The sequence below is a fragment of the Zootermopsis nevadensis genome, unplaced genomic scaffold, assembly GCF_977971745.1.
Source record: "Zootermopsis nevadensis isolate Lab colony 2312 unplaced genomic scaffold, Znev_1.0 Znev_ptg000030l, whole genome shotgun sequence".
Taxonomy (NCBI): domain Eukaryota; kingdom Metazoa; phylum Arthropoda; class Insecta; order Blattodea; family Termopsidae; genus Zootermopsis; species Zootermopsis nevadensis.
Window position 1 is genome coordinate 19,160,030 of NW_028259162.1, and position 23,264 is coordinate 19,183,293.

The 23,264-nt window shown below is 37.9% G+C and overlaps 4 protein-coding genes across 5 annotated transcripts in view; 2 read left to right on the forward strand and 2 right to left on the reverse strand.

Moving 5' to 3' along the window:
* The window catches only part of su(f) (cleavage stimulation factor subunit su(f)), a 42,386-nt gene extending 24,515 nt beyond the window's left edge, over nt 1-17,871 (forward strand). The window contains exons 4-15 of one of the 2 annotated variants that reach the window (XM_022069550.2): nt 2,903-3,000; nt 3,745-3,898; nt 4,231-4,464; nt 6,039-6,230; nt 7,915-8,106; nt 10,072-10,318; nt 12,356-12,425; nt 12,661-12,757; nt 13,565-13,653; nt 14,869-15,041; nt 15,992-16,126; nt 16,240-17,838. In XM_022069550.2, coding sequence (XP_021925242.1) covers nt 2,903-3,000; nt 3,745-3,898; nt 4,231-4,464; nt 6,039-6,230; nt 7,915-8,106; nt 10,072-10,318; nt 12,356-12,425; nt 12,661-12,757; nt 13,565-13,653; nt 14,869-15,041; nt 15,992-16,126; nt 16,240-16,490 — 1,932 coding nt within the window. In that variant the 3' untranslated portion in view covers nt 16,491-17,838. Of the gene's footprint in view, nt 1-2,902; nt 3,001-3,744; nt 3,899-4,230; nt 4,465-6,038; nt 6,231-7,914; nt 8,107-10,071; nt 10,319-12,355; nt 12,426-12,660; nt 12,758-13,564; nt 13,654-14,868; nt 15,042-15,991; nt 16,127-16,239 lie in introns of both variants that reach the window. The other variant, XM_022069551.2, reaches the window with a different exon arrangement.
* Nucleotides 17,872-18,481: 610 nt separating this feature from the next.
* Nucleotides 18,482-19,354, reverse strand: LOC147872208 (sepiapterin reductase-like). Its single transcript, XM_087358626.1, has one exon. It carries the CDS (start codon nt 19,352-19,354, stop codon nt 18,542-18,544), a length of 813 nt encoding a protein of 270 aa, XP_087214752.1. The 3' UTR covers nt 18,482-18,541.
* Nucleotides 19,355-19,371: 17 nt separating this feature from the next.
* LOC110832491 (Sepiapterin reductase) lies at nt 19,372-20,398 on the reverse strand. Its single transcript, XM_022069556.2, has 3 exons — nt 20,074-20,398; nt 19,802-19,900; nt 19,372-19,705 (listed from the first exon to the last, which is right to left on the reverse strand). Exons 1-3 carry the CDS (start codon nt 20,147-20,149, stop codon nt 19,395-19,397), a joined length of 486 nt encoding a protein of 161 aa, XP_021925248.2. The 5' UTR covers nt 20,150-20,398; the 3' UTR covers nt 19,372-19,394.
* Nucleotides 20,399-20,660: 262 nt separating this feature from the next.
* The window catches only part of ACC (acetyl-CoA carboxylase), an 83,032-nt gene continuing 80,428 nt past the window's right edge, over nt 20,661-23,264 (forward strand). Inside the window, exon 1 of the mRNA XM_087358623.1 lies at nt 20,661-20,841. The gene's annotated coding sequence lies outside the window, so the exon portion shown is untranslated. The remainder of the gene's footprint in view (nt 20,842-23,264) is intronic.

Below are 23,264 nucleotides of genomic sequence, written 5' to 3' on the forward strand. Positions count from 1 at the left end.
TGGATTTGGTTTTTGAGCAGGAAGAGAGACAAGGCAAAGTTGCACCTGAATACTACGCCAAGAAAGTGAAATATTGGATTTCGCCCGAGAAACATTTGAGTGGTCAGCTTCATCTCCGACCATGTCTTTGAAAATCATTTGGATGGAAGCCTGATTGTGTCGAGATCCGTCTTTGAAGATGAGTGGCCAGTCTTCTGAGCGGTTTATACGACAAAAAAAGGTCCCTTGAACCCAAAAGACAGGAGGCTGGGAACACCGTGTAACCATTTTTGATGTTGTAAAAAAAATGTCAACGTTCCTTCTGGTTATCGAACTCCGGCTGTCGAAGCTGTAACTTTACCAAGACAATGACAAATTTTGATTTTGTAATTTTCCCATTTTCATCGGTTGTGTGCCGTCGAGTGGAAGAAAGATTTTGAAAGATAATTTGAGGAGATCTGAAAGAGACCATTCAGCTGAAACAATGTTTGAAGTTTCGTCTCAGTTTCATTCTTATTGGAGTCTAAAGAATTGCTTTCACATTTATACAAAACAGAAAGTTTTAAAAAAATTCGATATTGAAAAACAGATCTATGAAACACTTTTAGCTACTTTCTTTCCTTGACGAAAGAAAGTAGGTTCGTGAGATAATCATTCTATGGACGTGTGTCCATTTTAGCTTTTTGAACCAGTTGACTGATTTTAAGGAAATTTGGTATAACGTTGTGCTACTAGAGGCCTCCCGGACACCATCTTAGGATTTACCGCCGTGGAAACCTTCGCATTCTACCATGTTCATAATTTCCCCAAACCCGTAATAATATATCTGACACACGAACTTCTGAGATGGGAGCTAGAACAACCCTGCAGTCGTACTTGGCGCATAATTTAAAATACGAGGCGCGTCCCAAAAGTAAGTTTCCATGGGGCCGTTTACAGAAACAAAACACAATTTCATGGAAATATTTATTGCAACAGACACATCAAGTGTCCAGCTATTTTTCAACATATTCGCCACCGGAATTGAGACATTTGTCATACCGTGGGACCAACTTTTGAATACCTGTGTCGTAGAAGTCTGCCGCCTGGGATTGGAACCACTGTGTGACAACCATCTCCGCCTCTCTGTCATTCTCAAAACGCTGACGCTGACCGGACAGGAATTTCTTGAGGTGTAGGAAAAGATGGAAATCACTGGGAGCGAGGTCCGGGCTGTAGGGTGAATGATTAAACACCTCCCAGCTGAACTCCTGCAGGAGACTTGCTGTCCGTCGAGCCGTGTGCGGCCTAGCGTTATCACTGACCGCACTTCACAGTCGGCGGGAGCTGGAATAAGAACCTCCATCTTCAACAGCTGCAACGATGCTAATGTGAGAACGCGGGAAGTACCGTTAGTGCATGCGCCATGCTACGTCATTGCTCTATCACGTACGCACAGTCGCTTCGCTCAATATAAGGTTTGCTAGCTGTGGGACGAGTGGGAAACTTACTTTTGGGACGCGCCTCGTACATTGATACATGAGATTTCTAGAACTGGAAGTCTCTGCAATAGAAAGCAGACTTTACAAGTTTTGCCTGAAACTCCTTGTTTCATTAGCGATTAGTGAAATTAAAAGCATTGTACAAACATAATGAAGAACAACATTTTGTTATGACACTGGCAACATTATTTATTATTCAAAGGCGTATCATAAGCCTGAACATTCGATATAACTCACAGAATATCATAGAAATAAATTATTGTCGTCCCTAAACCCAAAATCTTCACCGAGACTCGAACCCAGGGCAGTTCTTCTATTGTGCTTAATTTCCGAGCTACTGGAACTGCTGTTACCGGGATTCGAGCTCAGGACACTTTCTACGAAGTTTTTACCTTTCTAAAATCTCTTCGCGATCTCAAAAAAATAAACATGTCAAGTTTCGTGGAAATTGGTTGTCTGTTCTCGAGTCGGTTATCCGAAGTTATGTTTTACGTGACGTGCCATGTAGGCGCTCAGGGGGAGAGGAGGTATAACTCCTGCTCGTTCTCAACCTCGACACTAGATGGGAGTGAGTGGTCAGCGTTACGCCCCGGCCGTGCTTTACCCCCGATACTCATGGGACAGGAGGCTGGATGAGCCCCAGAGCAGAGGCTAGAAGAAAATTCTCAGACCCTGTCGGGGACTGAACCCCGATCGTACAGCCCGTGGTGTAGCGGAATGAATTACACTCACCCACTCACACATCTTCCACATGTTGTGTGCTCAGTTGCTCCAGACGTTCTGTTGTTCAGTCGCTGACATGTCCTTGCTGCAAAGAAAATGAAGGAGGCTCAGAAACAGATACCCATTACTAATTACGAAAAGAAAACTCTTTCATTTACAGATTTGCAAAATGTTAAAGTGCTGTTGTTGTTTGTCAGATGTTTTAATTTTTTACCCTTGTATTTTTCATTAATTTCCCCCGTATTATCTGATATTTTCAATTATTCAACTATCCTTTGGTCCCATTTAGGTTGGATAACTGGAACTCAATTGCGTAAGATAAGAGCATTTTGCTACATTTATGTTATAAACTCATATTTCTCTCCTCCTTTCTATTTTTCTTTGATTGCTGGTTATTGTGGCTGCGCCGCATATGAGTCAGTTAAATATATGAAAGTGTAGGTTTAAACAGATGTTTTCGTAACTTCTTCTGGTGAATTAACCATCACTCTAATTATCTGAGCAAAATCCTTAATAATGCTATTATTTCTGTGCAAAAATGCTAGGTTAAGGGTAAAACAGCGGAACAGTAAAAATAGCTCCTGAATGTATATTTTTAGAGATCAGGAAGTTTAAAACAATATGGCAATGAGTGATAGGTTTCTTAAGTGGTCTTTCATAAGTATGATGTTAAGTGCATTTTTCAAGTTCATCTCTGCATTTGTTTCCTTTCTCCACAGTTGTTCCAGCGCTGTCTGATGAAGGTGCTCAACATTGAATTATGGAAGTTGTACCTTGCATACGTAAAGGAAACCAAATCTACTCTACCTACATACAAGTAAGTATTAACACGGCATACACGTTGTTCTTCTTCTATGGCTCTCCGGTCCGTATTCGGTCCATGGCCTCCTCAATTCTCCTCTTCCATTCGGTCCTCTGTTAGGTCCGTCTGTCCGAGGCTTTGATTGAGGTTTCGAAACATCTTCCTTTTTACGGTGCAGGGTTGTTAGCCTTGCGACCAACTCCCAACCTGTAGGACCATGGTACCTGTCTTAGTCTGACCTCTCCCCCTCGACCAATCTGACTAGGGAGGCCCTACCAGTAGCTCTTGGGGTCACTGAGGTACTCAAGCCCCACCACCACGACAAGGTGCAGGTACCATTAAGTGGGAACGGCATACACGTTGGTTGTTTATATTAACATATTGTTGTGCCTAATGCGGATGAACATAATTGCTGAATTTAACATACTAAAACATAGTATAAATGGAATTTAAATTAACTGGCCTGAGTGTTACAATACAATGAATTGTTTAAAGCTATGAGATGTCTGAGAATTTTTGGTTTTTTCGCAGGTATTCAATTTTAAATTAAAGTCAGGAACTGCTATGTTTACTGATATCTGTCTTTGTTCCCCTCAGCCTCTCCGTAAGAATATGTTCTTTAACACATCACAATATGGCTTCCTGCATGGATTATTTAAATTTTTACTGTCTGTAATCATTCCAAAATCCCTGTGTGCTTAATCTAAGAGTTGATGCATTATTATTAAATATGTAATAAAGCTGACATTTATTTGGTAGGGAGAAGATGGCGCAAGCTTATGATTTTGCGCTGGAAAAAATTGGCATGGATATCCAGTCTTACTCCATATGGAATGATTATGTAAACTTTCTGAAAGCAGTAGAGGCCGTTGGATCATATGCTGAAAACCAAAAAATAAGTGCTGTAAGGAAGGTAAGTGCAAACTCTTATCAAGATTTTTGTATGTTTTAATATTTTGCATAAAAATATAAATGATGATCTAAGAAGATTGTGTTGAATATACGTATATGTGATATAATATATGGAACTGTATTTCTGAAACTGAGTCAAGAAACAGTTTCCAATGAAATGAAGCACTATCAGATGTATTAATTTTACATTATGTGTAATATTTGTCAATTTATAGTTAATAACAAAAATATAATACAATTTTTACATAAAAATATGCATTGACAAGTGATATTAGTATAAACTTTGAAGAAAAATATTTCTTCCACCCATCTAAGATCTCTGTCCATGTAAAGGTATACCAGCGAGGCGTGATCAACCCCATGGTTAATATCGAGCAACTGTGGAAGGACTACATGAATTTTGAGCAGAACATCAACCCAATCATTGCAGAGAAAATGGCTATGGAGAGGAGTAGAGACTACATGAGTGCTCGAAGAGTTGCCAAGGAGTTCGAGGCAGTGACTCGGGGACTGAACAGAAACAGCCCCAGTATTCCACCTACCGGACACCCAGAGGAACTCAGACAGGTGCATTAATCACTTGTTTCAACAGAAACTGAAGTGGTCCCTCACAAGAAACTGCAGTCAGTAATGAAATGAAGATTTCTAATATTACCAGTAATGCAGACAAGCTGAAGTTGTGAATTGTAGAAAACTTCATCTCGTACACACATACATATTTACATTATGTATGTACATATATAAAACACTGGTTCTTGGTATCATTGAGTGTGGCCAATAGTGTAATGGATGACTACTTAAAACAGCATATGCTGTGGACCAAATTATTTTACTCTTCTTTGGTTCTTTTGATATTGTCACATTAATGACTTTCACTTGCTGGGTTTCTTGTTTGACATATACGAGGCGCGTCCTCAAAGTAAGTTTCCCTGGGGCCGTTTACAGAAAGAAAACACAATTTCATGGAAATATTTATTGCAACAGATACAGCAAGTGTCCAGCTATTTTTCAACATATTCGCCACCGGAATTGAGACATTTGTCATACCGTGGAACCAACTTTTGAATACCTGTGTCGTAGAAGTCTGCCGCCTGGGATTGGAACCACTGTGTGACAACCATCTCCGCCTCTCTGTCATTCTCAAAACGCTGACGCTGACCGGACAGGAATTTCTTGAGGTGTAGGAAAAGATGGAAATCACTGGGAGCGAGGTCCAGGCTGTAGGGTGAATGATTAAACACCTCCCAGCTGAACTCCTGCAGGAGACTTGCTGTCCGTCGAGCCGTGTGCGGCCTAGCGTTATCACTGACCGCACTTCACAGTCGGCGGGAGCTGGAATAAGAACCTCCATCTTCAACAGCTGCAACGATGCTAATGTGAGAACGCGGGAAGTGCCGTTAGTGCATGTGCCATGCTACGTCATTGCTCTATCACGTACGCACAGTCGCTTCGCGCAATATAAGGTTTGCTAGCTGTGGGACGAGTGGGAAACTTACTTTGAGGACGCGCCTCGTAGATTTATTACTTTGTATCATTGTTCTCAGTTGCAGTTCTGTTATTTCATAAATCACAATTATGATCATTCTGCCCACTCTTCACACTGCTATTAACTGTTCCCTCATGTGTTTAGTGCACCACTTCAGCGTTTCTCTGTAAATTCTCTTGCAGCTCGTGACTTTCCAGCACACGCACAACTCTGTACAAGGATGAGCTATTTGTGTTTAAAGCTCCCCTCCCACTGAGAATCACATTTAGGGTTCTGGATTCTTAACTCTGAGTGTCACTGAGCAGGGCAGAGACTGGTTTTGAAGATTCCAGCCAGTGGAGAAACATCCATTTCATTTGCCTGATTTGATCCCTTATTTTTCTTTCATTACCCTGAAACAAAAAAAAATCTTCTTCAAGTTGTTTCATTTTGAAGTATCTTAAAACATTCAGAGCAGTGTGACGATTGTATTGAAAGACTAATGACTGTTTGTAGAATTAGTCTAGCTATTAAATTATCAGACCTCAAATACTATATTCAGGAATGATTTCTCTTCACTTTAGGATTGCTCTTTGCATTGCTAAATGTTTTCTTTTAATTCCAAAAATACTGAGCTTGTATTTATGTCTGAATTAGTTTATTGTACAAATTGCAGGTGGACCTTTGGAAGAAGTACATTGCATGGGAGAAGTCAAACCCTCTTCGGACTGAGGATGCGACACTTATCACTCGTCGTGTGATGTTTGCGTTTGAACAGTGCCTGTTGTGTCTTGGACACCACCCTGACATCTGGTATGAGGCAGCACAGTTCCTTGAACAGAGCTCCAAGCTTCTTACTGAGAAGGGGGTGAGTTAGCTTAGTTTACAGTATTCAGTTGAATTTAAAAGATTCTGATAAATTTTAACTTCTTCAATATTTCATGCACTAGAGGGTCTTCTTTTTCTTTTTTTACTTTTTTACGACTCTGTTCCAGTACAAATGTCTTAATTGATTACCTAGCTCTCCTGGTTTATATTCTGGAGGTCTGGATTCAAATCTCGACCCAGAGACCAGCTATCCTCTCAGAGGTTTTTTGTGGTTTTCTTCCTTCCCTCCAGACAGTACTTTAATTATTTGTTGAGATTCACATTTTAAATTTCTGACAATGAATTTTGAATTGGTGTAACAGTCTATGTAAGCTATCTTCACAATATGGTATATATATCTTTATTCCCAATTTTACATCATCATTTCCCTTGTGTATTTATGGATTAATTCATTACAGCGTTGAATATAAAATTTGTTTTTTTAAAGATCATTTCTCTTTACATGTCTATTTCTCTCTTCCCACACATGTACTTCACTTTGCTTCCTCTATGCAACTGAGTATTAACAAATCATGTCACTTCTTAATGGAGACAGCTGTACGTCTCAACTATGCAATTGGAAGACAATACAAAACAATGTTTACATTATTTTAATGTAATGTAGCACCATATAGCCACGGTGGTCTAGCGGTTAGAACGCTGGCCTTGTAATCCTGGGGTCTCGGGTTCGATTCCCGGCGGTGCCCGAATTTATAACTTGTGTTGGGCAAGGCCGTGGTCTAGGGCTTCCCCGGTTTCTCCGTGGCATCCCAACAATTACTCCATTCACACACAGAAGAAGGCAATGGCAAACCACTTCTGGATCATCTGCCAAGAACGTATATGAACAGGTCCCAGTCCAAGAAAAGGATGGAAGGATCCTGTTCATATGGACCTGTCGTCAGACAGAACACTAAATAATAATAATAATGTAGCACCATATTTCCCTACATCATAGGTTTCTCTATAACAATATTAACCCTTTGAAGCTCAGTGGTAACTATTTATACCACCTACTTCAACAGTCAGTGACTCTGAATATTGTATTCATGCATTATGCTCAAGTTAAGAATATGTATGGAGCTATATATCCAGTCCCCATACTTTTTCATGGCATGGTGTTTAATTAACCAAAGGGACAACTATTTAATATTGTTTGCAAAGACTTGGATGTATAACTTAAGTGGTTAAAATAAGAAGTGCATACAGAAGTTTGGAAGGGAAACCTCCAGGAATCTAATAACTATGAAAATAAGGAGGTGAAGGGATTAAAATGTTTATGAGGATTTGAACTGGTTTTAGGTAATGAACTCTGGTACTAGCAATTTTTACCCCTTAGATGATACTATTTCACCATGTATTGGATGTTTTCCACAATAAAAAATATCTCAGTATTGAAGAATTATATTGTCTTATTTCTCCCAAAGTGGCTTTTGAATGCCACTCATACATTAAAATCAGAAGTTTATCAGTAGATAAAGGAAATTTTATAAAACAGCATTAGGCAAGTAAAAATCTCCACAATATATCCTAAGTGATTAAATAAAAAAAATGACGATTCTTTTGATCGGTAGTTCATGTGATAGCAGAGAGTTAGTCTGTGAGTAGTTATATAGGATGGAGATCGAGCATTAACAATGAATAGCATTGGTTACCGTAACTGAAAAGAAGAATCTCATCTTCAGGATGTGAATGCCGCCAAGCTGTTCAGTGATGAGGCAGCTGCAGTGTATGAGCGTGCAACAGCATCGCTACTGAAGAAGAATACACTCTTGTACTTTGCATATGCAGATTTTGAGGAAGGTCGACTTAAGTATGAAAAGGTACATCAGATCTACAGCAAGTTCCTGGACATCACAGACATAGATCCAACACTGGTGAGTGCTAGCAAGTATTTGCTTACTTTCTCTCTTCGGCTTTTATTTTACTCTGTCCCTTATGCCCATTCTGAAATATATTTTCAAGAATATGGTTTACCTTTTCACTGCTAAGCTTAACGTTACAGGACATGTAAGAACTGCTAGGCCGTAGGATTTGAGGTTTTCATGGAAATGTGAGTATACGAGGCGCGTCCTCAAAGTAAGTTTCCCTGGGGCCGTTTACAGAAAGAAAACACAATTTCATGGAAATATTTATTGCAACAGATACAGCAAGTGTCCAGCTATTTTTCAACATATTCGCCACCGGAATTGAGACATTTGTCATACCGTGGGACCAACTTTTGAATACCTGTGTCGTAGAAGTCTGCCGCCTGGGATTGGAACCACTGTGTGACAACCATCTCCGCCTCTCTGTCATTCTCAAAACGCTGACGCTGACCAGACAGGAATTTCTTGAGGTGTAGGAAAAGATGGAAATCACTGGGAGCGAGGTCCGGGCTGTAGGGTGAATGATTAAACACCTCCCAGCTGAACTCCTGCAGGAGACTTGCTGTCTGTCGAGCCGTGTGCGGCCTAGCGTTATCACTGACCGCACTTCACAGTCGGCGGGAGCTGGAATAAGAACCTCCATCTTCAACAGCTGCAACGATGCTAATGTGAGAACGCGGGAGGTGCCGTTAGTGCATGCGCCATGCTACGTCATTGCTCTATCACGTACGCACAGTCGCTTCGCGCAAAATAAGGTTTGCTAGCTGTGGGACGAGTGGGAAACTTACTTTGAGGACGCGCCTCGTAGATGGTGAATTTCTGGGTTGTTGCATAATTTAGTCTTTTGGCTGTTTGAAACAGTTCATAGGAACGTACTGCCTCATCATCAGTGGGTAGGTTTAGGAAGTGGTTGGTTAGGAGGAGGATAGGTCAGTCACAGCCGTGGGATGAAGAGGAGAGATGGGGCTGTGTCCAAGCAATATTTTCCTCCTAAATGCTGTTACACAACCAGAAGACCATAAGGCATAATAACCCAAAAGACTACCATCTAACCTAACCTAACCTAACCTAACCTAACCTAACCTAACCTAACCTAACCTAACCTAACCTAACCTAACCTAACCTAACCTAACCTAACCTAACCTAACCTAACCTAAACTAACCTAACCTAACCTGCTATAATTGTGAGGCTGTTTTGAAAATATTGAATATCTATTACAAGGGAGTCCTCTTTGCTTAAGATAAGAGAACTGGAATGTTGGAAATCAATATTTTACATTGTTATGGCAACTTTTAAAACATGTGTGAATGAACTATGTTCAATAGAAAACTAACCAGATCCATGTTACACCTAACATTGACAGAAATGAGGCTACAGGTCGCTTTGGCTGCTCTTAATGCATTGATGACCTACTAAAGGATGATGATACAGGACCAATCAAAAACAGTGCTTCAGTTTAACACATTCACTGCTAGCACTTGATTTGTTTGCTTTCCTTTTCTTGCTGAGACCTTAAGCCCACAGATGTAGTTTTTCAGTATCTAAAAAAATCACATTTCACAAATTTTTTATCAGAAATAAAAAAATATTTTACATTACCTTTAGCAGACTGTTATAAAGTGTGGTGTGTTAGGTGCTTCCACATTGCTGTTATTCATGATGTGTATGATAAATATGAAGGTGAGCTGAAATCCAGTGACATGAAGTCTGTACTACATTTCATGAAAGTCATTCAATTGATCCAAGAGTGTTAATTTACTTAATAATGGTCTGTATAATACAATTTCTTAGTACAAAGCATTCATGACTCACGGGTATCTAAAAAACAGACTTCTTTTATTATTTAAAATGTACTGCATATTATAATTTGCCACTTTCATTACAAATTTTCATTGTAGGTGTCTGCTGGAGTCAGTCATACTAATATTTTGTAGTGTTAGATTAATGAGGTCTAACATATATATTTATTGTAGGCATATGTACAATATATGAAATTTGCTCGTCGGGCAGAAGGCATCAAATCTGCTCGAACGGTTTTCAAACGAGCCAGAGAAGATCCACGATCACGTTTCCATGTATTTGTGGCTGCAGCACTCATGGAATACTACTGTAGTAAAGACAAGAACATCGCCTTTCGCATCTTTGAACTTGGTCTAAAGAAATTCTCAGATAACCCTGAATACATACTCTGCTATATAGATTATCTCTCTCATCTGAATGGTAAGTACCTTGGTGTGCAAATGTAATTTATTTATTTCTAACTTTACATCTCTGACAGATGTAATGATTATTCTGTAAACCAGGGTTTCTCAACCTTTTCTAGGCATACATTTACTTGGTTAACAACTTGTGGGCTGCAAGGTTATGAATGAGGACAGTTTATTGAAACTTCATGGAAAATGATTACAAATCCTACTGACTACTGCAAACAAGTTCACATATTACTCAGTATTTTCCTTAACCCCTTGAAGATGATACTCATCTGAATAATATTTAAACACAATATGTCTTCAGTACAGAGATCACTTGGTTAATGCTGTTTAGGAAAATAATCAATGTTTATTCTCAGAATTACATAAAGTCCATAAACATACTATGTGGGTAAAATTCAGATTTATTGAATGTTAAAATAGGTGCTACATATAGTTACCATTGGGTTAAGAAAATCAGTCGTTAGTGAGATATATATCGCCACTTTGGATTGAGTAATCTTTCAACATTAGGTTTAGTTTCTGTTTTTAGTTGTTCATGTTCATTCCTCCAAGTGTCCGTCAATATGATATCTCCTACGTTGATATTTTTCTTCAAACTACACTGTTGATCACAGCAATAAGCATTGCCAAATATTAACAACATTAACAAAACATGTTTATGATATCAAGTCATATTTTTAATCATACAGAGCAACACATCTTTCGCAACATAGATATGCAGGTCACACAAAACACTTTGGAAGGCTGCAAGTGTAGAACCATGCTATAAACCTTGCTTCTTAAGACTATGAATGACCTAACCATCTTTAATTCACTCTAATATGATCCTTTAAACTTCAAACTTTATGATGTAGATGTTTGTGCATTAGTTAATTGAAGATTGAAATAAATTCTGGAGATAATATTTGGATCTATGAATGAATTAATAAAAAATTACCTAATGAAAAACAACACACTTTGTCTCTTCATGTAGTATTTATACAGTAATTAAACCAAACATGATGCCCTTTAACTGTTCGATCTACGACGGGGGCAGAGGATTTTTCCTCTAGCCTCTGCGTCCACACCGGCTCTGGGGCACACCCAGCCTCCTCTACAATGGGTACCGGGGTCCTTTCCCAGGGCGTGATGCTGACCACTCACCCCCATCTAGTGCCGAGGTCAAGGAAGAGAGGAGCTATACCTCCACTCACCCCAAATGCCTACATGACGTATAGTGGGACAAACTTTACTTTACTTGATGTTTGTCTGGTGTGTCCATTATACTTCCTTCAAATGTGGCCTGGCTGATGCTTATCCTGTCTTGAATGGCACTTAGACTTTTTTAATATTCTCTTTGTTGGCACTTGGATCATTCTGAATTTTGTCTCTGCTGGCGGTTCCATAGTTCTTCATTGCCTCTGGGCCGGTGCTCACGCATGGTCAACTGTAATGCCAGATCCATTCTTGCCACTTCTGACATCAGTTGTGACATAATCAGTGGTTACACCATGAGTTCTTAACACAAAATGGATTTATTTAACACTATTACAATTGATTCTTCCCTGGATTAATATCTGATGCTCCACTAATTATTTTCCTTGTCGTCTGGATACAACAGTTCTCTTCCATGTTATGCTATTCTTAGCTGTGGTTCCATCACTCTACACACTGATTAGACTGATAAAAATTGAACAAGTGTATATTCAACACAATATGACGCAACATTATCATCTTTTAAATGCCTGTTTAATCTGTCTGTGAGGTTAGACAAATTGTTAAAGTCCTGTATGATAAAGGTTAAAAAATATTAATACTCACAAACTTAATAAAGGTCATGTGGCATTTGTTCCCTATATATCTCTTGAGATTGGAATTGAGAGCGTCGAGACATTATGCCAGCACCAACTGTATAAAACTAAGGAAAGCAACAAAACATTCCATCTTAATTATCCAGCCCAAGGGAGAGCTGAAGGGAACTGAAAACTCAAGTGCAGAACAAATTAAATTTTACGCTCATTGTGACATGCTTTCTAATAGCACATTGGGCACATACGTGTTTCAGAGGACAACAACACACGTGTTCTGTTTGAAAGAGTTCTCTCATCTGGCAGCCTGGAACCCGAGAAATCTGTGTAAGTGTTGTATATGGTTTTCCATAGCTTGTTATTTCAGAAGGATGAATTCTAAGTGTGGATGGACTCAGTTCTTTCTTTCTTATGGATTCTTTTAAAATCTTAATGAAGGTGCAAAATAAACATGAGAAGACAATGGTCTGCTTTACGGTATTATCTCAGCATTTGCCTTGAGATACCCAGAGTATTGTGGTCATAGAAGGAATGAAACACTGTTTGAACATTTGTTTTACAGAGATATATGGAACCGGTTCTTAGAGTTTGAGTCCAATATTGGAGATCTAGCCAGCATTGTCAAGGTGGAGAAGAGGCGGAGTGCTGTGTTAGGCCAGGTTAGTGTAATATCTGTTAATTTGAAGACACAGTTCAGGTGAAAAATATTATATACTCTGCAACCAAAATGGGAATGCTACACAAAATAAGAAAAGTGTAATCCTGTATAATGTAAGATTTGAGGTTTTCACAAAGGTGAGTATGATTTCTGTCTTCTGGGTTATTGCTCTGTGTAGTCTGGTAGATGATTACCAACATTTCTGAGGTCATACTGCCTCCGTCATCAGGGCGATGAGTCTGAAGATTTCTGTCTTCTGGGTTGTTGCGCTGTGTAGTCTGGTCGATGTTTACCAACGTTTCAGAGGTCATACTGCCTCCGTCATCAGGGCGATGAGTATGAAGATTTCTGTCTTCTGGGTTGTTGCGCTGTGTAGTCTGGTCGATGTTAACCAACGTTTCAGAGGTCATACTGCCTCCGTCATCAGGGCGATGAGGATGAAGATTTCTGTCTTCTGGGTTGTTGCGCTGTGTAGTCTGGTCGATGTTTACCAACGTTTCAGAGGTCATACTGCCTCCGTCATCAGGGCGATGAGTATGAAGATTTCTGTCTTCTGGGTTATTGCTCTGTGTAGTCTGGTAGATGTTTACCGTTTCAGGGGTTATACTGCCTCCGTCATCAGGACGGAGGCAGTATGACCTCTGAAGCGTTGATAAACATCTACCATACTACACAGCGCAACAACCCAGAAGACAGAAATCTTCAAGTGTAATCCTACTAAAAGTTGACAGGTTTGTTGTGTGTGTGTTTATACATATATGGCAGCTGTGGCTCCCTCTGTGTCATTTATGTTTTGTGTGTATTATAGATTAAAGAGTTTGAAGGGAAGGAAACTGCACAACTAGTGGACCGGTACAAGTTCCTAGATCTCTACCCCTGCACAACAGCAGAACTTAGGTAGATATTACCTGAAAATGTGTTACTCTATTCGCTTAAGTGCTTCATTAAGTTTCAGAACATATAACATATTTTCAGTTAATGGTGGGGCAGTAGTTTTGAGTGTACTTTCCTTTTTCTATAAATAGGATTATGGTATATTAATTATATCAGTGTGTCCCTTTTATTGGATATAACTCCTTTACCCTTTCAATATAGGCAGATACAATTTTACTTGTAATTACTAAGGCTTCTTAATCAGGATGGGGGGTGTATTTCCAGCTATTGAGACTTTTAATGAAAAGTGCACCAGTGGGTAATTTTTTAGCCACTGGATCCACATGATATCCACTTGTCACAACTACAGGTGTGAACTGGTGATGCAAAATTTACATTATTAACCTCATCCACCTGGATATGATGAATTTAAAAGTCATTTGTCTACTTAGTACCATGGAAAAACATTCACATAATCTTAATTGCACTGACTTTTAAACATCCACCATTTTACTTTCTCCTAAGCCAATTTAACGTACTGCAGTATCTTCACAGACTGATTCTGTAAGATCCATTCTAATATTTCTCTGTGACCTACACCCAAGTCTCCCAAGTGGTCCCTTTTGAAAGGTTTTCAAATTAAAATATGTACACATTCCTTGTTATGCTACAGGTCTGCTTATCTAATTCTTTGTTTAATTATACTTACAATAATAGGTGAAATGTACAAGTTATGAATCTCCTTATTATGTCCATTTACAGGCAACTCTCAGTTTACGAACGAGTTCCGTTCCAAGACGTTGTTCGTTACAAGTTTTTGTTCGTTATGTGTATCTTGCATTCCTGAGCTTTTACAATATGCATCGTATATTTTAGCAGCCATTTTAAAGCATTAAAACCATGTACTAATTATCATATAATAATTTTCTGATAATTATTGTAATAAATACATTTTTTAAAAGTTTGTTTATTTAAATCTTACAGTTATGTTCACTATACGTTTGGCATTTCGTTTTATAGGGAACTCTATCTATTGGCGACTTTAAGAAATTTTGAATGAATTGTGATGTTCGTTATAGCGAATGTTCGTAAACCGAGAGTTGCCTGTACTCCATTTCTCTGTTACTGTTACTTTATATCTTATAAAGCCAAGAGATCTTAGCAATTAGTATTCACATTGCTTGGATATCTTTTCTACCGTGCATTATGTAATCTTATGATATACACTCTCTTACTCAGGTCAATAGGTTACAGCGAAGTGGCCAGTACAGCTGTGAAGTCATTCCATCCATTGTCTTCATCTATCCTTGATTCTGAAGAGGAATCCTCCAATATGCCAAAGCCAGATTTCACACAGATGATTCCATTCAAACCAAAGGCACAAGCTATTCCTGGTGACCATCCTGTTCCAGGTACGTTTGCTAAACACTAAGTCATGTCACTCTGTCCTTGAATACATAAACTTAAGATACCAGTAATATATTGGCAATGCACATTTGCAGATTATATTTTAATTCATAACTAATTTGAACAAAAGAAATATAACAATGAACAGAAATTTTAAAACAAAACTGAAAATTAAACATCTTCTATTTGTAAAATATGCTGTAATGTGTAGAATATTTAAATAATCTGTTACAGGTTAGATTATTTAAAGGGCATAAAATTGATTTTTTTAAAAGTATCATCCCAGGATCCAGGTCATAATATTCTTGTCCTTAGGTTTTTGCAGCTAGAGTTCAATGTATAACTTTGGCCTTTGTGTGTGAGCCACTGCAAATGTTACAGTTGCCATTTTCAAGATGAGTGTGTAGTGGGGAGAGTTCTGTAAGCGTAAGAGTTGATGGTGCTGATTGGTAGAGCAGAGTAGTATGCCACTTTCCAGTGGGAATGTGTGGGGTTGAAGAAAATGAGGCGCCAGAATTTTTTTTATAAACACATGGTGATGAAAGAGGTTCTGGTGACCATGTTAAATGGGAGAGGATTTCCAACAGTTGTGTGGAAAGGAGTGGATGTTATTAGACCACAGATGGAAGACCAGCCCTTTTGAGGGCCTGGTAAGGTCAGTGGCTTGGGGCAAAACATGTGATACCAGGCTTTGCTTGGCCGCTAGCTGTCTTCGTGATTAGAGTAGAGGGGTTATTTGGATATCTCAATTGGTTCTGTTTATGCAGGGTTAATACCCAAATATTTGACCCAGTTCACACCTGAAAGCTGAAGTTATATATTAAAATCATTATGTTCTTCTCTCTTTTATTCCTTTCTTCTGTCCTTCTTGGTGTACTTTATTACCTTTTTTCATAACTCATTTTATATCATTACTTTGTGTAAGTATTTCTGTGACAGAGTAAAACTGTTGCAGGAGGTGTTTTTCCTCACCCACCAGCAGTAGCCCAACTCTGCACATTACTACCACCTCCAGGCTGCTTCCGTGGACCATTTGTGGCTGTTGACATGCTTCTGGATGTTTTCAGCAAAATCCAGTTGCCAGAGACAGGTGAGACTTTTAAGATGGTATGGTAATGAATTTTTGCATCTGGAACTTTTATTTTGGTATCCATGGACAGTGCAGTGAATTGTTGTGATGTATTTACTTAATATTATTTATAGCACCATCACCAACAGCAGACAATGGCTGTGATACAAAGCTCTTTGACCTTGCCAAGTCTGTGCACTGGATAGTAGATGAAGGCCAAGAGGGTACACTAACCATGCCAGGAAGTGTAGGAACAAAGAGAAGACGGAAATTGGGAGCAGACCGAATAGCAGTAGGGATGGATGACAGTGAGGATGATGAGCTTTCAGGTGCACCTCCTGTAAATGACATTTACAGACAGAGGCAACAGAAGAGGGTCAAGTGACTGCTGGTTGACAGAGAAGAGGAAGGCTGCTAAGATTTCTATCAGTGTTCTCTTTGCACATTTGTTACAGTTATGTTAAATAGTAAAGACATTTTAAAAAAAAACAATTCAAGGTAGATAATTAAAGTCTTCTTGACCTTAACATGATGCACTGATTTAGAAAAAGAAAATGTAATAAAATATTGAACATTTTCTTTGATGCCATACTCCAGAGATGGCATACCTTTTCACTGCATGGTGCCAACCATCCTCATTACTACTTATCACTGTTGTGAGACATCCACTTTATACATTTTTAGGAAGTTCAATTCCCTGCTTGTACATGGTTGAATGATATAAATAGCACTTATTCCATTTGAGAGAAGGCTGCTGACTATGGCTTTGTGTACCTCTAGGATGAAAATAATTGGTAAAAAGTGGCATCATGTAGAAAATACGTTGTTTTCTCTTGTAACTATCTTTATCTGGTAGGATTTGAGGTCTGAAGATGGCTGTCTTCTGGGCTGTCGTGCCGTGTAGTCTGGTAGAAGTTTACTGACGTTTCAGAGATCCTTGCTGCATTCATCATTAGGACAAAGAGTAAGCCATGCGCGTGGAAATGGTCAGAGTTATACGAGACTGGCAATCAAGAAAGAGCCTTGGCCTAACCAGTGGGGACTGGAGTTAGAATTGGGTGAGGGCCTGAGAACCATGGTCTGGCCAGCAGGAGGGGTAAGGACATGAGGGGGGGGGGGGAGACGTAGAGGCCGAGAAAGTGGCCCTTATAAGGGTGTCTCAGGGTCCAGCTGGTGGATCCCCAGACATACAGGAGGTGGGTGGACATGATGAGGACTAAGGATAGTGGAAGGTAAACTTCTACCAGACTACACAGCTCAACAGCCCTTTTGGTATTTGGGATGAAAATATAAAGTACTGCAACAAATTGTGTCCTGGTTAAATACTGAATTATCAAATGGGACCAAATGTTAATATAGGCAGAAAGTGCAATCACCAGTGCCATCCCTGATAAAGTAATTCAAAATATAAAGAGCAACAGGAATGTCAAGGGTTACACAGGTGTAGAAATGTTAATTTTCTTAACCTGCAGGTGTAAATAAATTAAACAGCACAACTAAACAAGATGTGGCAAACTATAAAAATGTATCTTAAGAATTTGTCCCATGCCTCAGAAATTCTTTACAAAAACTACATGGCTCTTTCCATACCAAAACCAAAAGTAAAAGAATTGTGTTCCTGAAGTGAACATACATATGTTTGGGAAGAAGTTTATAGTATATGTTTTTACCATTTAAAGAATCTTGGTGACTTTCTTAAAATTAAAATAAATTTTACCAGTGTTTTGTGTTAATTTTATCATAAAATTCATGTACTGTGAACTGTCTTCAATTTTTCATTTACCTCTTGTTGTGTGTGTTTTTCAAGGGCCAGGGAGTGCCTCTAAAAAGCTGGAAATATTATTTTGTATGATGCCAACTATAGCTAATATTGTGAGTGATAATGATGGACTACAGCACTTCATGAACATGTTACTTTTGTCCTATCCATCTGTGATAAAAGCAATTTCACCCCCTATCACCTGTAACTATGAGAGTGGATGGCTCCTTGGGACAAAAGAGTACACAGGAAGTCCACTTTCACCAACCTCTACATGAGAGCCAGGTCTTAACTACCATTCAGCAAACAAACAAGCTATGCTTTTCCCCCCTGGTACACAGGACCAAACCTCAAATCCTACATGGTTAGGATAACCTTGGTTACTAAAGTTACCTTCATTACCATGGTTTCCCCAGTCTCATGGTTACTCTATTTGCATTGGCTACCATGGTCATCAAGTTGGCTATCCCTATTTTTGGATATATACATATAGCTAGCTTTATATGCATTCTTTCTGTGTGAAGAACACATAATAAAACCTGTGTCAAACTTAAAGAACAAAGTAACATATCTTGAGAAGTGGCCTGCAGTTATCCCCAATGATCTCCAACCTAAAATGTCAGTAGTTATTCTTTATTAATTATAATCATTATCATAACAAAGCTCTGAAGAGTACATCACTCATCATAATAGTCCACATGCTGTCCTGATTCAAACTTTCCATTTTCAAGTACTTCAATAATTCTATTTGTAGTCTGTTCAACAGTTAGGATCTTTTCTTCCTTCTTCAGATTTACAAACATTTGTTTGATGTCAGCATCTCCAGTGCCACTTATTACTTCTGATACCATATCTGTGTCTACTGGACCAGGAGCATAATTGAGAACAGTAAGTGTTGGATTCTCTTTTGCCAGCACTCTAAAGAACATTTCTCTACTAGCCTTTCCAGTGCAGTAATATCCCATTGAGTTAAATGGTTTGATTGCACAAAGGGAAGTGACATTAATAACACTCCTCTGTTTGACTGATCCTTCAGAAAACACTTTAAGAAACTGAGAATTGAGACATGCAACTGAAAAAAGATTTAGAGAGAAATATTCCTGCCATTTATCTGGGTTGGACATATTGGAAGTGTTTTCTGATACATCCCCAACTGAACCTGCATTATGAATTATCAAGGATAAATCAAAATCTGCAGGGTTACACCCAGATTCTGTGAGAGATGTCTGTATCATTTGAAGAAATAACTCTGGATCTGGTTTACAAAGATCTGTTGGGTACACCTTAACTTTAACATCTGCATTAGCATTTTTTACAAGATCCTTAGTCTCTACCAAACCTGATTCAGATCGGGCCACAAGGACCAAAAGCGAGTTGGCAGCAAATCTGCGTGCAAATTCTACAGCAAATTTGCGTCCAATTCCTTTGCTAGCACCTGTTATCAAACAGTAGGTCTTCTGTCCCCAGAAAAATTTCTGTATGTCTGTCATTTTAACCAGTCAATTAATTTCACAATAACTTTATGGAAACTTAATTATTCAGACTGCTAGCACTATTATTTTCTTCTTCTGCTAGAATTTCTGCTAATTGGTCAGCTTTCAGAAGTTCAACAAGTTCACCCAAAGTTATTGCTTGGCGCTCGGGTGCAATCCGCCTCAACAATGTGTGAGCAGGGTGGTTGATGTGAACTGGTTCATCCAAGTCAAAGTCTTCCTGAGTGACAGCTGTGTTACTACTGCCTTCTGACATCAACCTCAACATACACGATTTGTGCTTTTCCTCAAGGGATTGTATAAGATCTTTCTTACTCTGACGTTCCTTCAATATTGCCAGCCTTTTTTCTGCAATCAAATACAGGAAATTATATATTTGTAAATATATCTTTTAAATTATTTCACGCAGATTAACAACACAAATGGCATGATAAAACATGTTACCTAAGGATGCTAAATATTTGACAGAATCTGGAAGACGGTCACTTGGTTCGAAATTGTCTTCGAACTTCAGTGTCAGCCTCTCCTCCCTCTCCACAGTGCCTGTACTTAGCCAAGGATCCATTGTTATTGAAAGGACATAAAAATGCTCCTGTCAGTTCAAAGTTCCTTAAGTACCTAACACTTGGGTAAGTATATGAATAATTTCATATTTTTAAAATGACATTTTCAAACCATGTATTGCCCTAACTGACAACTATTTTTTTACCTCGTACCGTTTGCAGCTTCGATTGCCAAGTCTTTCAAAGGGAATTGTACTGTTGGCAGCACACATAATACCAACTTAAGCATATAGCATCATGACTTGACTTCCGTTTTACATCTTTGGTTTAGTAAAAGTGCTAAAATTAGGCAAATGGTCTAAAAAAGAGAGCAAAATTCTGTTGTTGTAATCTATTAGACTGCATGATTGTCTTCAGAACCACGCATCTGAAGTCAGAAATTACTTCTAAACGTTCAGAACTGCACAATTCTTGTTAAATAAGACATTGGATATATACATTTCTGTAGCTTAAGGTTATGTTCTTTCTAATGTATTTTATATATACGTATGAAGCTTCGAACTGGCGACCTTAGGAAGATTGTGCTATACGTGTTATAGCTCCCACTTTATTAGTACACGGTACCACAGACTCAATTTTATACTGCTGTCTTAGTACTCGCTATGTCTAACAGGTGGCACCACTAAGTGCGACAACAGCGTTTAATTGCGCCAATATCTGGAAGTACTCGTAATGAAAAATTTAAGGACCATCTTGTCATGGTAGACCGCTTAGAAGGTGAACGTACAGTCATTTTATAGGATTTTAAAGGATATTATTTATTAATAATTATAAATTGTCTGGAAGATTTTATGTGTGCTGTGACAATTAATACAATGAACTGGTTGTAATATGTAGGTACTTCGTGTCATAATTGCGTTGTTATTTGAAGTGGGTGGTTTGTGTTATTAAGTTGCAATATCATCATAGGAAACGTTTGGTGTGAGTACAGTTTCATTATCTACCTTTAATTAATATGAACAACTAAGTTCTCTTAATAAACAAGTTGGAAGTCTGTATTGTAATCGAATTATAAATAGGGGATGAACAAACCGTTTACAGACGATATGCATGTCATATTCTAGTGTGTATCCAATCAGATTCTCTGTCCTGGTCTGATGATCACTAGCTTGTCCAATCCTGACAGTTTGTTAATTTACCCGCAAAGCACGAAAGTGATACGTATATCCACCCTTCTAATTCGTGACATTTGTTCCTAAATGCCAAATTCAAGAATTAAAAGTATAATTGTCGTGCATAGTGTATTCAATATATAATATTAAGAATTTTTCTAAATTTATAAAGGTGTGATAAAATCTTAAACTAAAATGAAGACTTTGACCCAGCAACAGTGAGAATGGGCTAAAATAATGACGGTTTTGTATAATATAATGATAGAAGTAGTTGTGATAACAATAATTAATGATGGTAAAAATTTGTGGATGGTATCCATCAAATATGCTTCGTGTGAAAAGATAACTGTTATCATACCAGGATATATTGTAATATGAGCGTAACATATTGTCTAATTATTAGTGTTTCTTTAGGATACTTTGCTCCATCTTATTGCCTAAGTGATACTTTTTTCCTGGAAAGTCTAGTTCATTTATGCCTCTGTACAGGTCTATTCAGTATTTTTGTTTTTTCAGAATTATTGCTGTTGTCTTAGAGATATTTCCTGTGTTTATTTCTGACAATTCTTGTAGTTTTATGTCCTACACTTTTCATATTACCTCTATTAGCAGTTTCGTATGCTTTCTTTGATTGAATAATTTTTCACATGATTTATTTAGCTTTAACACATAATAATTTTGACTCTCTTTGGCAAAATTTGTGTTTCTTCTGTAATATTTTTCCAATATAAATTGATGTCCACATTATCAACCAAGCTGCTCAAAGCTGCAGGATTAGTATTCATTAAAATATGTGATAAATGGACTGTCTGCCCATGATGCTTAGCTAGTAATGAAAAGTAACATGAAATTAGTTGTCACAAATTACAATTTCAGGAAACAATCTAGACTAATAAAAGAATTTGCAACCCATCTAAGAAATGAAAATTGGGAATGTGTATATAATGATGGTTATGGTGTTAATTTAAAGTGAAACACATTTCAAAATATGTTTGTAAGAATTTTTGAAGCAAGCTTTCCAACAAACACAAAAAAATAAAGGTATTAGAAAGCAGTGTATGGATAACTAAAGGTATCAGAATATCCTGAAAACATATGCGTCACCTTTATCTTAATAACCCAACTCGTAACAACCAAGTAGCGACGATTCAATATAAAAATTACTACAAAGTTTTAACTCAGGTCATTAGAGAGGCAAAACATACATTACAGTTTTATAACAAAGTAAGAACTATTTGGAAAATGTGAAGATGAAACAGTCAAACATTCCGCAGTAAAAGAAAGTCCATCAATAAAGGTAGATAATAGTGTTATAAACAGTCCTAAACTCATAGCAACTCATTCAATGCTTATTTTGTAACAATTGTAGAGAAATTCAACAGTGGTACAGAGAGCCCTACAGAGGAAGAGGCAATACAATACATGACAAAAATAATCCCTAGAAACTTTCCAGATATAAATTATATGTCTGCAAGGGCAAATGAAATAAAAAATTAATTGTCTGAAGTCAGAAATTTTGCAATTATGATGGAACATCGACAAAATTACTCTAAACTTGCTCACACTTTATTGTTTCTTTAAGTTATATCTGTAATCAGTCACGTGTCAAAGGAAGCTTCCCAAAATAATTTAAATATTCAAAGGTCTCTGTATAAAAAAGTGAAAAAACTTCTAGCTCCAACTATAGGTCAGTTGCATTACTAACATCATTTTTGAAAACACTTTATTTCACTTTCTGAGATTGAATCTTCACATATTAGACTTTTCTGTTGATAGTCTCTCCACAGCTTTCGCAAACACCATATTGTGGTGTCAAAAGTTCCCCGTTAAAAGTAATATTTGTTCTAATTCTCCTGTATTTTTGTAGAAGAAGCAAAAAAAGTTGTGGTTGTCAAAAAAGTTGCTTCTGCACCACAGGTACGATATGTGAACAGAGAAGTGACTCAAACCTGTATTTAAAATTCTGTGATTTTAGTTTTTCCATGTTGTTTGCCACCTTAGTAGGACACAGCATTAAGTCACAATAAATTGCAAACAAAATACAAAATGCCATACTCATTGGTAAGCATAGATGTAATTATAAGAATTGGAAATATTTTTAATATGTTGTCATTGAGATATCTTGACAAAATTTGGCACAGACTTTTGCTTCAGGTACTAAATTACATACATATTATATATATTTATTTATTTAATATTTTAATCATACTAATTTTCTGGATTTCAAGGTCA

What these genes read in the sequence shown, in the direction of transcription:
- LOC147872208 (XM_087358626.1), bottom strand. Translation starts at nt 19,354, where the DNA reads ATGACAGACATACAGAAATTTTTCTGGGGACAGAAGACCTACTGTTTG.
- LOC110832491 (XM_022069556.2), bottom strand. Translation starts at nt 20,149, where the DNA reads ATGCTTAAGTTGGTATTATGTGTGCTGCCAACAGTACAATTCCCTTTG. An exon ending in GGCAATCGAAGCTGCAAACG is followed by an intron (nt 19,901 to 20,073) that starts GTACGAGGTAAA and finishes GGCTAAGTACAG; the next exon opens with GCACTGTGGAGAGGGAGGAG. An exon ending in CAAATATTTAGCATCCTTAG is followed by an intron (nt 19,706 to 19,801) that starts GTAACATGTTTT and finishes ATTTGATTGCAG; the next exon opens with AAAAAAGGCTGGCAATATTG.